This window comes from Platichthys flesus, chromosome 6 (genome assembly GCF_949316205.1).
Source record: "Platichthys flesus chromosome 6, fPlaFle2.1, whole genome shotgun sequence".
Taxonomy (NCBI): Eukaryota; Metazoa; Chordata; class Actinopteri; order Pleuronectiformes; family Pleuronectidae; genus Platichthys; species Platichthys flesus.
Window position 1 is genome coordinate 24,812,735 of NC_084950.1, and position 22,238 is coordinate 24,834,972.

The following is a 22,238-nucleotide window of genomic DNA, read 5'->3' on the forward strand; positions in this document are numbered from 1 at the left end:
GGAAACCTCTTAACTCAGTGCATTATTAAAAATATTCAAATAGGCTTGTCACGTAGCAAAGATTGTTGGACGATATATTATCCCAGAAAATATTGTCATAAATGACTTGGACATCATTTTAAACCATTGTATACCACTACTACTGATAATGTAATAGCATAATCACACAAATACACCCTTTTAATGAACCAAATTCTTCAGTATATTTAGTCTGACATTTAAATTAGAATTGAAAAAATATTAAAATATCCTGTTACAGAGTTCTCATCTCCTCTCTCATCTTCAATCAATATCTTTCAGTGTGGTAGAGCTGAGCAATCAGACCCAGTGTGTCATATAAAGGGGTTTAAATTGTTATTTGTTTGTCATTTCTCAGGTTAACATGTTTAAAAGCGGCCCCACTGCTGCAAAGACAGATACTGGACTCACCAAGGAGTTCAGGGCAATGAGGTATGCAAAGTTATGTGCACTGTTGAGTATTGGTAATAATGTAGTTATTTTAGGGATGGGCCATATAGTTAATATCATTTTGATCATAATCACATTTGTCCCCATAGTGTTTACATATGCAGAGTGATATATAACCAGATTGGTGTTGAATGAGTGTTGGTTACATTGTGGCAGAACTTCAAGCAGACAGATACTTCAATACTGTGAAGCCTCTTTCACACTGGGCACAAAACCCAACAACACCCACTAACATCTGGCGTTTTGATTTGGTTTGTCTTTAGTGGGAAAGAGGACTCTTATCACCAAGTGACTGCAGTAATCACGGGTGTAAATCAGCTGCAGCTCGGGTTGGCAGTGATGTAAACATAGCACCCGAGTGGCCATGCACCTTTCCTGCCCTTTTCCGGGACAATGTTATGATGCGTGTGTCGCAGAGACAGTGAGGGCTTGTCACCTCCATCTGTAACTCCTCCCTCTATTTGCCGTCTCACCCACAATCACCATCTGTCTGGGTTCTAGCAGCGCTGAAGCCTTATTCAGTTTGGCTTTTTAAGTCAGTCACTGGTGGAAAAGACTGACCACCAAATTAATGCAAACATAATGTATAGTATATAGCGACAGCAGTATTTTCCTATTCTGACGAAGTATATTTGTTTGGTTTAGGTAACTTGTGGAAGTTTGATTTGTATGTTTATTTGGTCGTCAGGTTGGTCAACACTGAGCTGCAGCAGGAGAACAGAGATCTGAAGCACAGTCTCAGTGAGTACAGTCAGCGATATGGTGAGACTTCATCTAAACCAGGTGAGACTTCCAAACACACAGCTGCTTCTGTAAAGCAGTGAAATGAAACAGTGTGACATGTGTTTGGTGTTTCTAGTTACACTGCTACAATCATACTTGTTTTTGCTCCGCACCAGCTACAGCCGTTAGATGGTGGCATTACGTTTTTATGTTTTCCCATTCTTGTGAACAAAATATATCTCTTGCCTTGATATTTTCAAATTTGATACAAACTTCTGTTGAACTGATTCGATTTTGCTGGTCAAGGTCACTGTGGCCTCACAAAACACATCTGTTATATTAAACATGTCATCATAAACTGCTGGTTTTCTGTAAATGTTGGCTTCATTTGGAGCGTTCAAGTAATCTGGTCTAAGTTTAATCATTAGCTAATCAAACATCTGAATCTATGTGATGTGAGCAGTCCAGATGAACATGAGTCACCACCGCTGCCTCTTTACTTGTGTTCGTAGAGCTCGGGATGCTCAGAAGTCGTCTGCAGGCAGCAGAGATGGAGAAAAAAAAACTTCAAGATGAGGTCAACAAGTTGCAGAAAGAACTGGAGAACTTTGACCCGACGTTTTTTGAGGAGATTGAGGACTTGAAATATAACTACAATGTGGAGGTGAAGAAGAACATTGTGCTGGAGGAGCAGCTGAGGAAAGTGTGTGACCGGTTTGGTGTAAAAGTTGAAATGCCCAGTGTTTCCATCAGTTGACACTAGGTTACTGAGCCATTCAGTGGACTTAACACTGTTAGAATTCATCTTTGAATTTATCTTTAACTTTAGCGCTTATATTATTTTCAGTTTAGATCTGAGCTGAACCTTAAAGGGATATTTCACCCCAAAAATAAAAATTAAATCATTATCTACTCACCACAATGCCATGAAGTATATGGGTGAAGTGATTGATGCCACATAACACTTTGGGAGTCTTGGGGGGGTAAACAGACTCAAACACTTCGGTCTCCCCTCCATCGGCATAGTGGTGAGTGGATTGTGAGGGAATTTTCATCTTTCTTTAATATGGTCCTGAGTGAAATGTGTTTGAATGATTGAGTAGGAACCAAATCATTAAGTTTGACCTTTAATATGACACAGCTCCCCCACCCTCTTCCATTAGGCAGCCTTCTATGTTATTGTACTAGTTCTCTGGCTGGTGTAGTAGCATATTTATTAGATTTGTATACTGTACAGTTCTGACATATTGAACTTCAATGTAAATGTCCTTTGTGAATAAAGCAGTTTTGATACTTATCAGATTGTTTAAATGCTCAGATGATCTTCACTTAGCATTGAAATTGAACCTTGACAAATAATTGATTGTATATAGATGGAACATTTAAGCTTCTAGCTAAAAATGATCAGTTTGTCAGTCTTTTTTTTATAATTTCTTTTATATATACTGGAAGCATATTCACACAAAAATGCTTATGCAGGATTAAAAAGTTCCAAGCCAGTTGAAAGTCAATTCGAGCTGTGCTCTGAGATGATTGAAAAAAAGTATATGTATTTGCAGCACTGAGCAGAAATGATCAAACGTAGTGATCCATGAAGAGATACTGTTCCTGTTTGGCGCTACAGGTTTGATCTAACTCCATGTTCGTGTCAGTGAGCCTGGCCTCTATGGAAACGTAGATTAACACTGTCAGCTAATTTTGGTTGAGGCCCGGGTCACACACATGCAAATGTGAATGGAATATCGCAGGTCAAAGTTCACCCATTTTGAACTCGATGCGCAGGAATGTTGCTGTTGCCTCGACACAGGCAGCTTATCTTATATCTCCCCCCCCCCACACTCGCTCAAACCGAGTGAACGGAAGGCGAAGGTTCACCTGTGAAGTATTTACATATGTGTGGCTGGGCCCTGACACAAAATAAGCCTTGTTCAGCCATGGTGTACCTCACGGTTCTCACGTGAAAATAACCTAAAATAGTTCATGTTAAATTACTGATCGCTACCTACAGGTCAAACTATCAGGCAGCGATCGGCAAGCTGATAAATCCTAACAGGATCACAGCAGCTTTAGGAGAGGGAACATTTCATCATCTCAGCCTGAGGGTTCATGGGTCAAAGTGGACGTCCTGAAGTCGGCTGAAGCTGCATCCATTCAGGGCAGAGAAAGAGGCAAACAAGTCTCTCCTGTTGTCCTCCACTGTCCCGTCCATGTGAACTCCCACCGGCCTGTTCCCAAAGCACGACTCCCCGTCTGGCCACCTCAGTCCCAGGTGATGACGATGAACCTACCAACAACCAAAGAAAAGCTCAACACCTGCATGCCTACATTTAACGATACAGTCTGCCTTCAGTTGACAACTTTTGTACAATTATTATATCTTTTCACACTCATCTTTCAGCAAACTAATAATCCTCTACATCCTTGACAGCTAGTAGATCCAGTTAACTACAGTTAATGTGTTGATTCATGTGTGGGAAGTCTAAAAATAAACTGCATTAAAAATTCCACATCTGCATCATCACATAAGTAAGTCCACTTTCATTTTCCTCCAAACTATTCACACTCAATGTGAAATTCCTGAGCCTCATTCCACCTTAAGGAGAGTGCCGTCGCTGCAGTGCCACACGATGCCCTCAACTCGGCTCTCCGGACACTCGTGGAACCAGGTGAGCAGCTGCTGGAAGTCCACCGGTGGAGGCGTTCTGAATTTAACACTCCCGTGTGACACCAGGAAGTGGACGGGCTGCTTTTTACTCCCCAGTCCTGTCAGGATAGAAAAACCCAACTTCAGTTTCACACATACAAATATCCTCACACCTTAGATAAACATTCAACTTTATATCATTTAGTAGACACTCATATCCAACTACTTTTAATGTTTTTTTCCTAAAATATATTTTTTGAAAAGTATCAATGTCATTGAAATTGTTCCAGTTATGACGGGTAAAACTCAGACTCTAGTTTTATCAAATACACAATGTCCAGTTTGTGAACCTATTTCACATCTGTCTGTGATGTCACAGACCTGTTATTTACATCCCTGGACAAATGCTCAGCTCTAAGTTGGTTTGTTCACAAATTCTGAACGTGTCTCCTGTGACCACGACTCAATATGCAATAGTCACAAACATCATTTGTGGTTGCAGAGACAAAACAGTGAATGGTCTGGAATTAAACAGCTCTTTTCTAGTCTTGATGACCATTCAAAGCACTTCAGTGTCTGCTATTCACCCATTCACAGAATTTTCTCTGTCACACATCACTCTCTGTCAACCTTGTGGAGATATGTGATGTTTGATGCCTGGTCAAAACCCAAAGCTATTGAGACAACAGATATTATTTGGCATTTACAGTAATCAACAGCGCTGGATGTGCGTCACGGCCGAGCGGCAGAGTTGGTAGTAATTTGAAGGTCAACAGGCAAAGTCATGGCAACAGCCTGCTCTCCATCATCGAGGACTTCTTGCCCTGACCTACGCCAGTGAACATAACACATGAATCACAAAGTAAAGGTCTCTCTACGCTGGTTCGTAACTGGTAGAGTTTATAGTCAAAGGGAGGGAGATGAAAAAGGCATCCTGAAGAACGTCTCTGAGTGCAGGAGGAGTCAATCATCAAACAAAAATTAGGGCTGAAAGATATTAGGAAAACATGTGATATGCGATAACGTTTTAAAGTTGCGATGACCATATGATTTGTGGGTTAAATAAACACAAACCGTCCATGGCCAGTGACACAGAGACCACGGACAGCTGCACCAAGTATTGGGCGGGCACCAGGGAACCATGCACAGCTCCACTAAGTCCACTTACAGTGTTCATGTGGGATTTTTCACACATGTTTTGACCGTGAATTTTTCTTTCACATTGTTTGCAGCTCTGTCAGTAATAAACATCCTTTCTAGTTTCTCAGTCATTCGCGCTGTGCGTCAAACCAAACCAAGCGCGCCACCATCTCCTCTGGCTCTTCATTAATTTACTAAGTTATAAAGTCTGTTGTTTTTACTCAGACTGAGTGTACACATATATCTGATCACATATGTGTGAGTGGGTGGGGTATAAGAGAGAGAGGAAAGGAGTGAGCGAGCGGCTGACGAATGCGCTGCTCTGAATAAAGACTTTACTCGTTAATAATCGATCATTATGTGATGAATGTTATGGAAGTTTTCTGGAAGCTGGTGAAAGGAGAACTCCGGCAGGAGCTGATGTCTTCTGCAGAAGGATATAATGTAGATTTAACGCATCAAGGAGACCAGAAAGTGAAACAACATACAATTGCTACATGAGCAACATGAGGAATTGTCACCCCCAATTCTGAAGATTACTCCCACAGCATTCCAGTATGTCTTCCTCTACTTGCATTCCCCATTCTAACAGCAAACCCATGGCTAGAATTGCTGTCACTCTATGTTAAATGTAGGTGTTTGCATAGTTTAGCCTAAAGTATGCATAACTAAATCACATTGTTCCCTTACGTCTTGCCACTGGTGAAATTTAGTGAGTTGAAGTTGGTGCCTCTCTGTCTGGCACATCTGAATTAGATATGACAGTCCCTAAGCATAGACACTACAATGTACTGTTGGTTGGTACTTTATCTATAATCTGAATTTTGGTACTGCTTAGAAGGATGAGGGAGTTAGACTGTGGGATTAGACAGGTAATCTTCTCTTAATGGTGTACAGATCTAATATACACTATATACATAATATATAGGGGCATACAGAGTAAAGTGATAGGATGGTAAAAAAAATGCCTCAATGATCAGTGATGATAATGTGGCGACAAACAAATCAACGTTTAAACTGTATTATTTTATATAATCAACTGCTCATAGTGATGAATTTTACTCAAGCAAACGTGATGTCGTAGAATTTAGTCTTGAGCTAGATTTGACGGGGGGCCGCCCCGCTCTGTCAAATCTGTTTTTAAATTCTCTTCTTTCTCTCTATTCTCTTCTTATTCTCTGCTTCCAACAATTAATCATTGACAGAAAAACCCATCGATCTGAATTTCTTTAATTTAACATCTAGGGCAGCAGGACAAATATTATTGACATGCAAAGTGTGAATGTGTGGCAGATTAAACACTATTCATCGCAGTTGTTGCCGTCGTTTGCGATATGTCTATTGCGCACGTTGTTAATGTGAGGACGACAGATTTTCAATATATCGTGCAGCACTAGTAAAAATAATGATAATGTTTCTCTGACCCAACTGTGGCTTATTTGTCACAATTAAAACAGAGCTATACGATTTAAAAAGGTGAAAAATGTGTTTTTCATTTCATGAGGAGCTGAATAGAGACGTCGCTTTGCATTAAAACTGTGACTGGACTTATTAAAGCAAGCATAAAACATTTGACATCAAACAGCTCAGGCTGTTTTGAAAGAACAAGCTGTCTACACAATGACGTAGATTCCTGTGGAAGGATATATCACATTACCATAAGGGTTCCCATTCACGTTGGTTCCAATGAGTTCCAGGGTTTGTTCCATGAGGTCAGCCAGCAGGACTTCTACAATTTCTAACATATCTTCGTCGTTAGCCTTGGGCCTGAGAACAAGAGCCACCCCGACTTCATAATCCAGCACAGACGAGTGCCAACAGTACTGCTTGTTGTCCTTCTCCACTGGTACCCAGCCTGAAAATTCACAAGAGCAAAATCGGTGTTGCCTTTACACCATGATGATGATCATTTCCATGTGAGAAATTGTAACAGGCTGGTTTTAATACAGCTGCTCAGTAAAATTGTGTCTTAGCAAGAGGAATAAGGACAGGACAATATTATTCCTACATTTTAAGACCTGGTCTCTAAGTCAGCAGGAATGACCAGTAGAGATAGAGTTTTTTTCCTTTTCTAGGATACTAGTGCAGTGCCTGATGTAAACCTGTCCGGGTTTAAATCAAACATGCTTGGCCTGTTCTTTCAGACACTGAAGTTGAGCTGCGGCACGCAAAGACCTGCTGCAGAGCCATGAAGCCCCGCTGCTGCGCACTGAGCTGCTCACCCGTTTATTCAAAGTTCGGTGAAGCTCAAATCAGTTCGTAGAACCCTGAACTGAAGAATCAGTTGCAGTTGTGAAAGTGTTTTTCTCATGATCAACATCGTCACTTACATTGATGAGTCCCAGCCGGCACTGCTATAGAATGCTGGTCACCTATTTAGTCAAAGTTTATTCATATTTAACACATAATGTGCCCAGATCCCACCACAATCAACATTGTAGTTCATTGAGCCCTTAACAATACGCAAAACAAGTGTGAAGCTGATAAGATGAACGGTTCTCGAGAAATGTGAGCCACATACAAGCAAACATTCACTTTCTGGAACCACATATAGTGCCCTGAGCTCCAGGGAGCTGTCACAGTGTCATACTTTTACTTTATATTAGTTTTAAAGCTTTGATTCCTTGCACTACTGCTAGGTTTTTGACAACAATCCTTATAGGTAACAATAGAATTTGTCAATAACCTGGAATGTGTCCGAGGTCATCAGGCACTGGATAGCCGTTGTGATGTTTGACCCGGTGAGCTGGGATCCACGTCTCTGGCACCATCCTAAAATCCTCCTCTACGTTCCACGTGAAACCTGAAAAAGAGACAGAACCAGTCTAAACCCCCCTGCAAAAAATGGTGGCGTGTAATGTAAAAAAGAAGACATATCGTCCAGAAACCTTTGGCGGTGTGAGAGTGCTGGTTCTTCTTGAATCTCTTCTCTGCTTGTTTGTTGGGTTTCCTGTCCAGTCGAGCCCAGAGGTAAGGCTGCCCTACAGAAACAAAAGACATTTACTTCATGACATCAGAAGTCACCTTTATCGATCAGGTTTGAAGAACAATGACAGCTCTTTGTTTTACTGTTAAAATCAACGAGTATCCATCTTAAAACAGAATCAAAACATGACAGACTTGTCATCGAAAACAGTAACACTCACCTTTGTAGAGTGTAACATAGCAGCAGGTACCGTCCAGTTTTTCTGTGGCAAGTGCACAATCAATGTCAGCCTCCAGAGCAACGGGGTTCACTTGTTCAGTAGCAACTACCCGAAATTGCTGCAGACAAAAAGAAAGACAGTGTTTAACCATTATACGTTGGACAGACAACTGCAAGACAAAGTTTCAGCTTCTAGGAAACACCTTTACTCACTTACAAGACCAAGAGAGCAGTTAGAAATTAAATGAATCATCCACAAGCTTCACAGAGCCAGGAAGATTATTGATATCAGTCCCATCCTATTAACATGTTATGAAACCAAAACAAATTCCATTCATTATTGGTTCGTCATTATGCACTTTTTGCCAAAACATTGATCATATTACATTTTCTTTCTAATGACTGACCCCATTTACTACAGACAGGTTTCTGAATGATGTCTTCATGGAAACGTGTGCACACACAGGGGGGCAGAAATCGGACAAAAATGGACTCAGAGCTAATGAGGAGATCAATAAGTTATTAAGCCTAAAGCTGTGTGAATCCGGAAATTGTGTGAGTGGGAAAATTTTATTATTCCGAGAAGGAAAATTCACCGTAAGACCAGAGAGCAGAATTAGTCGTTTGCCCAAACGACCTGTTTAGAGTTCTGGCTGCTGTTTAGTCTGTGGATGGTTTTACTGCAGGAGCAAACTGCATTTTTTAAAGTCAGACGTCTCCATTGTTATACTGTGTGTTAAAGAATGACTGAAGAATATTCTGTTTGAGATTAGGACTGTTTGGTATGAACCAGAGTCTTCTGTGCTCCATCGTTTATTTAGTCACAAATCAGTTAAGACAAAGCTTTGTGTTCCTCCACATGGCACAGATGCAAGTAGGTAAATACACTCCTGATCAAAATCTTAAGACCAGTTAAAAAATTGCATTAATTTGCATTTTGCACTGTTGAATCTAAGGAAGGTTCTAAGTAGAGTTTCAAAATGCAAAAAGAAGAAATGGGAACAAGAGACCAAAAGTTGTGAGCCGGCAATTTATTAAAAACAACAATTTAACTGAAGTAGGCTGTTCATCAGCTGATCAAAAGTTTAATTGGAGAGGGACAAGAAGCTCATAGCAAAGAGGGACGAAATAATGTGGTCCAGATTTGACAAGTATAACAGTTTTGATCTGAACTGATGTGGTCTAGGTGTTAAAACAATAAAGACCCGAGATATCTCTTTGTTTTCATAAATAGAAGTTAGCTTTCACAAATCTGACACTGTTTTAGAGGAATATTTTGCCTTCCAGGGATAATCTTGTCCAGATATGACATGCTTAAGTGTTGTGGATTTTCATCTGGACCTGGTCTGATGGGTTCTCATTACGAAAATGCTGTTAACTGTTTAGCATTTACACAGATATGCAACAACGGTTTTACAAATCTGAAATAGTTTTAAAGACGCTGTTGCCTCTTTCGGGTAATCTAGTCCAGATTTGACCACTCTACGTCAAGGGTTATTTGATCTAGACCTGATGCAATGTGGTCTAGATGTGAAAAGGCTGTAATGAATTGCATGTTCACAAACAAACAAATTGCTTCACAATTCTAAAACTGTTTAAAATCCTCTTAAAGAAATAATTCACCCATCAACTTAAATTCACACATTATCTACTCACCACTTTGCGTCTAAAACATAAAAAAAAAACAGTTCAGACAGTTTTTCTGTTGTTTTGTGTCGTCTGAAGCTTTGGTCACTAATTTCTTCATTTGTATTGGATTCTGCTGCAACAGTTTACCCCTAAAACCCCTTGAGTGATTAGTAAATGGTTTTGTATTTATAAAGAGCTTTTCTAGTCTTGATGACCACTCAAAGCGCTTTACAGGACAGCTTTACATTCACCCATTCACACACACATTCATACATTGCATCTATTCGCAGCACTTTGATGTTCTATGGGGGGCCATTCGTTGTTCAGCATCTTGCCCAAGGACACTTCGGCATGCAGATGGGTCAGATCGAACCGCCGATCTTCAGGTTGGAGGACGACCACTCTACCCCTCAGCCACAGCCACCCTTTTGTGGATTCAAACCCTTCACCCACCCCTCAATTGCCATATTGGTGAGTAGATGAGTGAATTTTAATTTCTGGGTGAACTATTCCTTTAAGTCTTTCTGGGATAATTTTGTCTAGATTTGACTAGTCAAAGTATAGTGGTTTATTGTTTTAGATATTTTGGGGGGCATATTTGCCTTTATTTGTAGGACCCAGTAAAGTCATTTCAGACATTTGCCTTTCACACTGGCACAACACAGCATTTGTTTATATCTATTTGGTCCACGTCCTCCCACTTACCAGAGATGAAGACAAGAAAACCCGAAAAATTGAATTTTAAATGTTAGTGCTCAAGCGAACAGCTCAGGGTGAACGTAAAAAAACAAACATCAATGTTTTTAATCAACCACATCTAGTAGAGTAGCATGAGCAATTGTCGACCCAAAGTCTGAGGATGTCTCCCACAGCCTGCCAGTACATCTTCCTCACCCTCTGCCTCTCTGTCTGGGGGCCTCTAAATTAGATAATAAAGTCCCTGAGCGTAGACAATGTACTGCTAGTTGGCCCTTTGTCTGTAACCTGACTTGGAGAGAAAGGAGCACATGTGAGTGAGACAGGCTCTATTCTCATAATGGTGCTGTACAGATGTTATATGTGAGGATGGTCAAATAATCCTTCACAAGCGGGACAAGCAGGTAACGCGGTAAGAAGACGAGACCATAGGTACGTTCGACCGGATAAAGCACTTACTTCACGTGATGCTTGATGGTCCTACCACAATGCATGCTGGTTAGAATTTGAGTCCAACTTCAACCAGAGCTGCAAAAATGCCACGTGACCTAAAACACAGCGGGAGCGAAGCAGCTGCAGACAGACTGTGCAGATGTTCCAGCTGCAGCACCTTAGGGACTCTGCTCCGATCAGCTAAAAGCTTCACTGACGCACATGACATTCTTATTCTAAGAATTCAGATGTGTTTTCTGCTTCGTGTATCCATAAATGTAAGTTTTTAAAAGTAAAACATACATATATAGGTTTGTGTGAAGCTATATAGCCACTGGCATTGTATCTATTGGTTTCTGTTATGGTATTTTATGTGTGCCTTATTTAACGTTTCTAATGAGATGATAATACGGAAGAAAAACGTTATCTCTGTTTATTTCTCTCCTAAGAGGATGTAATGATTTCATATCCTGTGTATTAACCCATGGCCACTTTACACTATAGTTTAATTACATGTTCAGCTGAAAGAAAGTTCTCATTCAACTTAGGATTTCCCAAACATCCGTTTCATCAGCAACGAGATCTGTCGTTGTTCTTGTCTCACTGACGTGTCCGACTTGACGTCTGTGTTTTCTTCCTCCAGCCGTCGGCGGATCAGGTCGGTGGATCAACACCGAAACACTCAAGTTCATCTCTACACACATCACCTTATCTCGGTTCAGCCTCAGTGTCGGGGTCATCTGAAGGATGCGGCCCCTGAGCAGCTGACTTCCTGTTCTCATGGCGGAGTGAGGGGAGCGACAGTAGCTGCTCTCAGACTTATTGAGTGTTTAGTGACCAGCTGCAGACGGGTTAGTGTCAGTGCTGGTAAATAAATGGCGGCCAGCAGAACTCACCTGACTCTCACGTTTTCTGGAAGGTTCTTCCTTCACCTCCGTCACAAACACACACGGTATCTTCTGCTGCACGGAGCCCAGGCGCCGCATCTTTCGTTATCGATGAGAAAACATCAGCTCCTAACGACGCTTCAGCATCATGGACCACATCTGGTCACGTGTTCTGTTTCTTCTTCTCGTTTTAATGTCGCTTTGTCAAAAGTGAACGACTCGTTCACGCCACCGTGCGGTGGGATAATTTTCACAACTCAAGTTAAGTCTGATTCGAATATTTTATATATACTGTAAATATAAATATATATATATATATTATTGTATGATTAATAGATGATCTGTTAAATATGTGTATAGTTTCAAAACATATTGAGAATGAACCCTACATAAGCATGAACATGTTTTACTGTTTAGACTAAACAGTAAAAAGTTTCAACAATCAATTAATAATAATGAAACAATCATAAATTACTCCTCCATATTTAAATTCACTAGATCCAGATTTTATTTGGATCTTGCACACACACTTGAACATTAATCTCCTGATCATAACAGATTTTATCAATCAACATCCATTAATAACTCTCTGAGAGCATAAAGAAAATGTTGAAAGATGTACTCTTTGTCCAAAATCCTTGGGTCCATACCAAAATGTAATGGGTTCTTCCCTGACCCATACATACCACATCCTCCCACCATATTTAGGATAATCTGTCCAATAGCTGTTTGCGTAATCCTGTTTATAAACCACCCAAGAAAACAATGGAAAGAGGTGAAAACAAAACCTGCTTTGGTTGAGGTATTACAGAAATAGATGACTTTTTTCCCTCCATTAAAACCCCAGACTCTACAAAATAATGTTCACTGTAAATGTGCAGATACCATACATCACTGATAATATCCTTTCTGCAAGTGTGTGCACTAGACACTTCAAGTTTCCACAATACATATGGATCATAAGGGACAAATGAAATAAAAGCCTACATAACTTGTATAAGTAGGTGTTTGATTCTACACACACTGCCAGAGCAGCTTCACTGCAACTGGAATCTCTCCAAAAAACTCTGAACTCCATTGGTGAGATGAAACACATTTCCTCAATTACTGTCCTGATGATGGTGGTGCAGGGCACTATCTAACACATCGGGTGGAAAGTTCTCCATGGGTTTGGATGTGGTGACAGTGAAGGCCATAGCATATGGGTCATATCATTTTTATATCATCAAAACATTCAATAAGCCCCTGTGTCCAACGGATGGAGGCACTGCAATCCTGTTTCTCCAAATATTTATTCTTGGTTATGTCCGTATCTGTCATAACTTGTAATTTCATCTGCTATATACCAATATATAATTCCATATGCACGCCTCTTTCTGGGGTAATTAAACTATTAAAACATATAAGTACTTCTTTAATGTCTTTTATTACTGCTAATTGTGTTCTTGCCGTAATTGCATCTATGCAGTTTCACCTGCAAACCAAACCTGCACATTTTTTAGGAATGTGATGGCTGACCTGTGGCCACTCTTGATTTCTAATGGAAAAAAATGCACCGTTTGATAAAAAAAAAAACTAAGTCGATCTGAGTTACTGCATCTCACCAATCTAAGTAAAAGTAAGTTTAGACGAAAAAGCTCTTATAAGATGTACAATATTTACAATCACATTGAAAAGTCAAAAAAACCATCAAACCCTTTAGGAAATAAACCATCTTCGAGTCTGTATAAAACTTTTTTTAAACATTTGGGTATTATTGCCCATGCATTTGATTTTTGATGTCTGGATTCACACACAGCGTGATATCACTGGAGTACTTCCTGTCTGGTTCTTCATATCCATCATCATCCTCTGCTCCATGTTGACTCCGCAGGTCCAATTCACTGTCTGTATGCTTCCACATCTCTGTCTCTATGTCATCTTTCTGCTGCCCTGGACAACAAGATGGGTTCCTTTGAAATAGATAATCATATTAGAAATATGACTGAATGTGAGCACTGAAAGTTCATCAAATTCAGTAGGAACCTTAATGAGGCTGTAACATCTACGTCCTTCAACAAAGTTTGTGATAAAAGCTTGGTTTTACGTGTGCAAAGAAAACAGACCTAATGAGAATTAAAGATAGAGGTGACTTCAAACACTTTCTCTCCAGGTTGGATCCACATTTATTCTTCTATAACCCAAACTAAAGAAGCGTATTGTCTGCTACATCATTGACTCACAGTTTGTAGTACCACGTAGCACCTGCTGCTGCCAGAAGTAAGAGAATGACGGCAAGTATGATGAGGGCTGTTGACACAACTGGAAAATAAACAGAAACTCTGTATTATTTGTATCATGTAGTGAAATTCACAGATTCAAGTCCAAGCGGAAGAAATAAGCGGTGTTAACATGCAGGAGACATATCCTTGATCTCATTTGGGACACGATGTGTGTTTATTCATACCCCAGAATCTGCTGTTTACACACTACAGTAAATGCATTTACATGTCCATTAGCATTATGGTTTTGAGCCTGTGTGTCACATGGGTGTTTAGTCACCTGCCTTGATAAAAGGTTTGCTAAGAGCTGCTGCCTGTTGTTAAGACTGTGAATTTGTGACATTCAATATACTGTACTTTAAACCTGATCGCATTTCTAACGTCTACATATTAAGGCGTATTTCCCTCGGACTCATTCCACATCACCTAGAGTTTCGCGCAGATTTCCCAAGTTCAGACTGAATTTGTTTTGGGGACAGTAAGTGCAGCCGAGGGAGCAGAACACATAACATTCTCTACTCAAGGCTAGTTTATGAAACAACATCGAACTATCAGGAGAGGGAGAGTTGTCTAGCAACCGGCAGCGTAGAGTAGGAGCGTGATGGAGATGGCTTCTTGTCACTTCCTGGATTAGTTGACAAGAGGCGGGGGACTACAGCTGTGGACCAATAAGGGAGAACCAAATTGATTTGCGGTGACACCCCTCAAATCATTTATAACCAATCACATTAATTCAACTGTTATAATTATATCATACCCCTTCTGTTCAGGGCCATTATTAACTAACTATTGCTAACTTATTTAGCCTAGGCTGTGATAATTGTCCATAGCTATGTTGTTCAACTTTCATTGCATCTAAATAAATACTTGAATTGGACCAGTCCGGCTCATCTCTTATTTAGGATAAACTAACACGCCTGACAATTTGGATTATTCTTAGTGTTTCAATGGAACTTGAATGACACTTGCTATTAATTTTCTTTGGTAACAGTACCCAGGTTTGTGATTATTCTCCTAGCTTCTTACTCGTGCTTCTTTCACAAAACCTGGATGAAGTATCCAGAGAATACTCCAGGTGGGATATCCAGGTTCCTGAAACGTTTACATGCTCAAAACAAAACCAGAATGCTGATGCTCATGTACAGGGGCGTCGTTAGCCCTGGGCGTCCGGGGCTTTAGCCCCGGATGTTTTATGAATAGCCCCGGATCAATTTCGCATCAATTTGTTTTTTTTGTTTTTTTTTTTTTTTTAATTATAGCCCCGCGATAACATTCGCTGATTATAAAGCAAACGTTTTTCCAAAGCAGTCATGTATGTTTTAGAAAATTTAGATGAATTGCTCCAGTTTCTCCCCTGGCTAGGGTTAGGGTTAGAAGTTCTATTTTAAAAGTACATGCATGCTGTTTTACTGATGTTGAGTGTCAGGCAGGACTTTGAGAGCCAATCAGTTAATTGATTCATTGTTTTTCATAGGCATATACGAGATAACACAAATATGTAGACTGCATTTAATTTTCTATTCCAATGTACCTTTTGTCTCTTGGATGTTTATTAAAGACAAACTGTTCGATAAAGCTGCCAATATATATTTTTTTTTAAACACGGTTTATCACAATAAGGGGAGAATAGTTGGCACAGCCTGTACCCTGTATATGTACACACCCACACCCAATGGTCTGCATCCAATAAGCAGGCATTTGAGGACTGACATTTTTATTTTAACTATTCTACTGCACCAGATTGATGGATTTAACTAACTGACGTGCAAAATTTTTACCCCCCTTAGTCAATGTTCGCCCCTGGGCTAAGCCCCCGATGTCTCATGATCCTAACAACGCCCCTGCTCATGTAAACACCTTCATGAAATAATTCTATTCCGCTCTATTATATTCAGTGAGTTTGATGATGTGGGGCATGAGTGGTCAGTTAATAAGCATTCTTTAAACAATACAGCGTGGTACAGCCTGTTACCATAGTACTTTGCAGCTGACCACCGTGGTTCCACTACCTACCATTACAGTCTATAGAACCAATGACTGCTGAAACCTTTAAGACCATTTGTATTTCTTAACATATCTGTATAATAATCAAATGGTAATTCATCATATATAATAATTAGGCTTTCTTCTCCCCAGGAATAAGATCGAGTTTAGAATAGCAATGTATATCTGTTGAAAGGCACCAAAAGATGAAAATCTAAAGATGAAAGTAGACATGGCCGTACCTCCGAGAGAAGTTTTTGCAGAACTGGCAGACTGAGCAACAGTGTGGACTGTTGGTTTTGAGCTGATGAGGTGAGAGAGAGATGTGGGAATATGGGTGGAGAAAGAATCGAGAGAAGTGGAGGTGGAGGACATCCTAGTAGAAGGGATTGTCTTGACCAGGAGAGCAGAAGCAGATGTCTGCTCAGGGGATTTTGTTGTTTTGGGCTTTCTTGAAGATGGAGCCCTGGTTGTTGATTTAACTGTAGGTGTGGTAGGTGTTGGGGTTTGAGTCAGTGAAGTCAGCATGGTTGGAGATGTGGAGGTTCTGGGGACGGCTTTTGTCGTACTCTGAGTTTCCTCTGAATCTGCTAGTGGTGGGATAAAAGGTTTATGTTAAAACTTTAATGTTTTTGTAGATTCCTATAGATTATAATTTGTAGAAAAGAAGCAAATAGTAAGAGCCATAGAGTCATACTGTCATGACTGTAGAATGATCATGTAACAGGCAGTGCCACCTATTTCGCAACGCAAATGTGATGATCAGTCTTTAAATGCAGCCTCCGAAAGGATGCGACCCTGAATATAGACACAGCTACAGAGTTTTCTATTTTGCTCACATAACACAGTAGATGGAAGCTTTCGTCAAAGTTTAATAAATAAATGAATCTTCCATAAAACCTTTGATAATGTAGGTTAAAATAAACCGTACCTGAGGCATTGAAGCAGAAAACACCAAACGCTTTATCTGGACTTGCCGACCACAGCACCAACCCAGTTTTGCCCCGTCCACAGTTATTGTCAGATATAATCCGTGGGATGGCTCCAATCTGTTCTGCAATCCAGCCATATCTGTTAAAACAGTGAATAAAGGGTTGATAACACAATGAATAGACTTGTAAGGTGACTAAATGCATTTTTAAGGTGGAGCGCCACGTCTATAGACAAGGTCTTACAGGTGTCTACAACCGCATATATGGAATAGTTGAGCAAAGATTTTTGTGGCTTCAGGTTGAGCTGTAAAAATGTGATGGATTGCCTCAGGTGATGTCACTTGCAGCTTTGGTTGAGTCTGAAAACTGCAAAATGATGATGGAACTGATGAAAGCTGACAGGCATGCTAGGGTCATTCTTGTTAACTGCAGCCAAACTGCTTTTGTCGATAGCTACCGCAGTCCACCAGGTTGCAACAATTAACAGGACTCTATCACAACGATAACAACATATAGATGGAACAACACTACAACAACAGTAAACATGGAGGAGATTATAATAAACTCCAATTCAAAATCTGCTGTTGGCTGTGATTTTGTGTTTTGAAATGGGATCTTTGAGTTTGTTATGAATATTGTTATGATTTAAATCTGTTTTGTTGATTTAGTTTTGATTTGTTTAATTTAGCAGGCTATGCATTGTCTTGGCCCTGCGTTGTGCTGTTGACCTGACTCTACCCCACTTCTCTCCCAGTCTTAGCTGGGATTGGCTCCAGCCTATTGCTCCAGCTAATCCCCAATAAACTTCAAAAGTAAGCAGTATAGATAACTGACATTGTTGGTTCAATACCACATATGGCTTAATGGTTTCCAGCCACCCAGTCTTTTTAGGCTTATAATGCACCTTTTTTGCAAGGACAGGTCAAATTTGATGATGGCATAAATATTTCCGCTTAAGACATCATCCATCTCCAGAAAACCATCTTTCCTTCACCCTATCAGATTTCACTGCAACTAAAGGTACAAGCACTAGTTGCAAAGCACGTTCAAAACACCCAAAATGCTGGACAGGAAACAGATTTGACAAATTATTGCAGAGACTGAACGACTAATATAAAATACTGCAGGACTCAACCAGTCAGGCATCTTCAGCAATACAAAGCAATGTCCAAGCAGGGACAGTTTGGGGGGTAAAACGGATAAAAAGGATAAGTGGTACAAATGATGGATTATCGGATGTTTGTATTTTTTCAGCTGGTGTTGTTGACTAATATGACATAATGCAGTTGCTTCAATATGGTTTTGAATAACTGAACAATAGTTAAGTGATGGAATATTTGACCACAATAAAAACGTCAACAATGCACAAGTGCCAGTCTCTTAGCAGGTGTTCACAGCTGCATCAGCGCAGTAGTCACCATGTGTTTTCAGCCTACTTGCACATTTCCAGTCCCCGCTGCAACGCTCGCTCCATTTGGTTTTTGGTCGCTATGGTTACGTTCAGTAACAAGCAGGCAGCTCTGGCAGAAGTGAAGTTCAAAGTGTACGTTCCTCCTTCGATGAGCAGGAAGACCCCGGCAACTCTGGGACTGTGAGTAGCTGCTGAAATGATGTGAAGATGCACAAACCCAAAAAGCAAGCAGCACCATTAACATGTCATACATAGTTTGTCCTATACAGTTATGTTCTGGTCCAAAGAACAAACTTAATTCTGGAATAAATTCTGGATAACATCACATGTTATACAAAGTTATTAGCTTTCTCTGCTCTTAAAAGCAGCCTAATGTAATTTGTATTAAATGTCAGTGTTAACTCACTGTGAAATCACTATATACTGTCATATAAACAGAGCAGTATGGGTAATAAATAATAAATAGGAACAAAGTATAAGTAAACATCTGCAAAAGCTTAATTCCTGCTACAGTTGGTTGACATTTTTTTTATATATGTTTTTTATTTGTCTGTAACATTAGAACTCACATTGATGAAATGGATGAAACACAGCAAAGAATGAAAAACAACAAAGAGCAAAGAAGTTTAGAACCAAAAATTCATCCAACAACACAGTCCTAGTATACCCATTTAAAGGTGACACATGCAAGCATTCATTGTGATGTGAACCCCAGCATTATAAATAAATACACAAATAAATAAATAGATACACAAGTAAATAAATATGCTAATGTTTAGTCAAAACCAAAAAAAGCTTACCTCTCATCACATTGGACTCAGAGAAAAGAAAAGAGGCTGCAAAACACACCAGTAATAACTGAGTCAAAATCCAAAGTCTTGCCATGTTTTGTGTTAAAAAACAAGTATAACTGCAAGGAGCGAAGGTGAAGAACCAAATAATGCGAAGGCAGGCAAAAAGCCCTTGAACAAATGTGATGTGGGTGAGAAGAGGAAACAGGAAGCGGAGGTCAAATCTGCTTGACGCCCTGTATCGAGATAACACCTACATCAACATCGGGGAGACCTTGACAGTATATCATGCTGTGTTTGATCCAAGCCATGTTGTTCTGATTATCCAATCCTAGATATTCAGTATGATACTTATAACTCATTAAATAACAACTGAGTTCAGACAGTCGTTGTTATAAGTGTCAAGAGAGATGCTCAGAGCGTTTCATGAGTCTTTTTAAAACCGGTGTTTTTTTCTGTGGTTTTTCTGTTTCGCCAGCATCCATCATGCAGAGGTATGTTTGCTCTGAAAGGCCTGTCAGCAAGCCGACTTCCTCCACACTGTCCCTGTGCTTCTGTCTTTTCTTCTTAGTGTCTCTTTTTTAAATAACCACTTTCCCCCTTCTTCTCTATAATCACTTCTTACTCTTGTATTACGCTGCAGTGATTTAATATATTTCTTTCATATAATGTTTCTGCAGCCCCATGTTGTAAAAAGAAAAAAAAGGTTCAGACCTCTTCACTTTGTTTCAAACTGTACCAATGCAGCGTGTCATCAAAGAACCCAACAGAAACAACATGGCAGTGACGTAGCATCTTTGATCTGTTTGCATGTTCAGCATTAGTGACACATTCGGGAACCAGACTTCGAACTTTGACACTGTGTGGGGCACATCCACTTATAATCCCTTGTGTTGATATTGCTTCCACTCGTTCATTATTATAGGCCCCACAAAACCCAGTGCGGTACGGTTGACATAATTATAATGTTGTCCCTGACTCAGCTTTCACATTCGATAAAGGGGACAAAATACATTAGCAAAGGCATTGGAGTTTCGAACAATAAGGAAATACTTCCATGTTGTATGTGCTCTGCATGATCAAATACTGTAGATATTCATCTTATTTAACAAAAAAGACAATTGATGTCCCAGAATGTAATGTTATTTGTATACGGTCGAACTGAGCCATCAACTGCTTTCTATGTAAAGATACAGTGGTGTGATACTGCATGTGTGTGCTTGTGCATGCATGAGGTCACTCCACTGTTTATTAAGTAATTATGTAACGTCAGAGCAGAAAACATCATGAACACAGCGGCCCAGCATGGGGCTTTTATGTATGTAGATTGTATTTTTATATCTGAAATGAAAAACCTCTCTTTTGAAAAACAAAAGAGAGGCAGAGAATGTGGACACGTGGCCCAGACCAAATGTTGTCCGGTGTGATCGGGTCTATATCTGCTCTGAGTGCGTTCAGACCTGTACTGACATTGGATCACAAAACCACATGTCAGGTGTGCGCAGGGCATATGTCTTCAGACAGGCCTCCTTTGCCCCGGCTGTCCCACACACTCTTCTGCAACAGAACTGTTGCGTGAAGCAGAGGGCTTCTTGCCTTCAGAGTTTTTGAGCGGATGAGAACGTGACTGCCCGTGCCAGCGGTTCAAACGGCTCAGGACCACCACTCTCCTCAGACATGGTTATTTCAGACACATCTGAAGCGTGAAGGTGCGTTTGATATAAGAAAGTGTTGTGGTGATTTGATGCTGGTTCTAGTCTGACCTCTAGTGGCAGTGAATAATGTATATATAACCTTTAAACTAAGATGAACAAAACTAGTATTGTCGGCTCTTTAGATACACCAGATGTGTGGAGGAAAGACATGAGAGAGGGCATTACATCAAAGTGTAAAAACAGCTGACCGTGGCAAAGTCAGGCAAAGTGAAACCACATATATTATGTCTTCTGCTCTCAGTCTCATTCACCAGGCAGGATGAGGAAACTGGGATATGAAACAGGCAAAGTGGGCAACAGTTTTAAAGTCCAGCTTAGGAATCTTATTCATTTCTAATTCAGTTAAGTAAACATTCACATAAATGACACAAAAACTAAAATAATTTTCTTGCAGAAGGTTGGATGAGAAGATTGAAACCACACTCTCATATCTATCAGTTGAAGTCACAGCCAGCCATCAATTAGCTTAGCTTAGCACAAAGACAGGAACAGGAGAAGCTGCCCCAGGAAACCAAATTCTAACAAAACTCATTTGTTTTATTGATGTAGACAATTCTCAGAGCTTTAACAAAAGGGCTCTAAAACGTCTTATTACATGGACTTTGAAGTTTTCATCAGATGAAATAAGCACTGAAATAAGATCAAACCTCAATATTCTTAGCTCACTGAAGTGCTTAACATTTCACATTATTTTCATTCTAGGTATTCAACAAGCCTCTTTTTCATTCAAATGTCTGCACGCCTTTCTGATCTCTGCAGCCCAGCATTAGGAAGACCTATATTATGAGAAAATAGAGGTCTCTTCCCTGTCACTCTGAAGGATTTATTTTCACTTAATCATCACTTGCTGACAGCGAGGATGTTTTGATATACAGTGGTGCAGAAGGTCAGGGAGTTCACTAAATCCCTCTTTCCTGACTCAGTAAATGTCATGTGAACAATGGGGCTTCCTGCATGCTTCCGGCTCCAGCGTGGATAACTGGGGTCAGGCTGTTAAAGAGAGAGAGAGCATGGAGGAGAGGCTAAATGGTCAGAGTTCGCTGGTCAAGAGGAGTACAAGTCTCGTCTCACCCAACGGGAGGGAAAAGTATAATAGAGGAATGAAAGTGCAGCGATTTCCCTCCACATCATTGCAGAATGCTGGCTTTGGGGACAAAAGCAGATTGTAATTGAAACAGTTTTTTCAAGACTTTTCTCTATCCAAATGTTTGCCCTGTTTCTCCTTATTGTAACAATGTTTTAAAGAAATACACATGCACTGAACAAAGAATACTGTTGTTATTGTTCACGTCATGGCATCTTAACTGTTATCAACCTCTTGAGAGATACTTTAACAGAATGCCTCGCTCCAGGTTTAAAATCTGTGCACCAGCTTAACTGG

General features: G+C 40.1%; 3 protein-coding genes across 5 annotated transcripts in view; 1 reads left to right on the forward strand and 2 right to left on the reverse strand.

Moving 5' to 3' along the window:
• The window catches only part of cep290 (centrosomal protein 290), a 50,468-nt gene extending 47,980 nt beyond the window's left edge, over nucleotides 1-2,488 (forward strand). For both annotated transcript variants that reach the window (XM_062389425.1, XM_062389426.1), the window contains 3 exons: nucleotides 377-450; nucleotides 1,157-1,251; nucleotides 1,704-2,488. In XM_062389425.1, coding sequence (XP_062245409.1) covers nucleotides 377-450; nucleotides 1,157-1,251; nucleotides 1,704-1,948 — 414 coding nt within the window. In that variant the 3' untranslated portion in view covers nucleotides 1,949-2,488. The remainder of the gene's footprint in view (nucleotides 1-376; nucleotides 451-1,156; nucleotides 1,252-1,703) is intronic.
• On the reverse strand, nucleotides 2,306-11,935 carry rlig1 (RNA 5'-phosphate and 3'-OH ligase 1). The gene is made up of 7 exons (XM_062389427.1): nucleotides 11,774-11,935; nucleotides 8,122-8,239; nucleotides 7,864-7,956; nucleotides 7,662-7,778; nucleotides 6,633-6,830; nucleotides 3,785-3,954; nucleotides 2,306-3,475 (listed from the first exon to the last, which is right to left on the reverse strand). Exons 1-7 carry the CDS (start codon nucleotides 11,861-11,863, stop codon nucleotides 3,296-3,298), a joined length of 966 nt encoding a protein of 321 aa, XP_062245411.1. The 5' UTR covers nucleotides 11,864-11,935; the 3' UTR covers nucleotides 2,306-3,295.
• A 319-nt stretch (nucleotides 11,936-12,254) lies between these two features.
• Nucleotides 12,255-19,270, reverse strand: lyve1b (lymphatic vessel endothelial hyaluronic receptor 1b). Of its 2 annotated transcripts, none has more exons than XM_062389026.1 (6): nucleotides 19,152-19,270; nucleotides 18,377-18,542; nucleotides 16,940-17,079; nucleotides 16,251-16,595; nucleotides 13,987-14,065; nucleotides 12,255-13,716 (listed from the first exon to the last, which is right to left on the reverse strand). In XM_062389026.1, exons 1-6 carry the CDS (start codon nucleotides 19,234-19,236, stop codon nucleotides 13,518-13,520), a joined length of 1,014 nt encoding a protein of 337 aa, XP_062245010.1. In that variant the 5' UTR covers nucleotides 19,237-19,270; the 3' UTR covers nucleotides 12,255-13,517. The 2 variants fall into 2 exon arrangements, with proteins under 2 accessions (XP_062245010.1, XP_062245009.1); XM_062389025.1 differs by having other exon boundaries at nucleotides 16,251-16,598.
• Nucleotides 19,271-22,238: the final 2,968 nt, after the last annotated feature.

Bases quoted from the DNA above. Each gene is read 5' to 3' on its own strand.
- rlig1 (XM_062389427.1), bottom strand. From the start codon at position 11,863: ATGCGGCGCCTGGGCTCCGTGCAGCAGAAGATACCGTGTGTGTTTGTG. The intron at 7,779-7,863 runs GTTTCTGGACGA...TCTCTTTTTCAG, and splicing joins GCACTCTCACACCGCCAAAG to GTTTCACGTGGAACGTAGAG. The intron at 3,955-6,632 runs GTAATGTGATAT...CTATCCTGACAG, and splicing joins CGTGAATGGGAACCCTTATG to GACTGGGGAGTAAAAAGCAG.
- lyve1b (XM_062389025.1), bottom strand. From the start codon at position 19,236: ATGGCAAGACTTTGGATTTTGACTCAGTTATTACTGGTGTGTTTTGCA. The intron at 14,066-16,250 runs GTACGGCCATGT...TTTATTTTCCAG, and splicing joins TGCAAAAACTTCTCTCGGAG to TTGTGTCAACAGCCCTCATC. The intron at 13,717-13,986 runs GTGAGTCAATGA...TCTATTTCAAAG, and splicing joins GCTACGTGGTACTACAAACT to GAACCCATCTTGTTGTCCAG.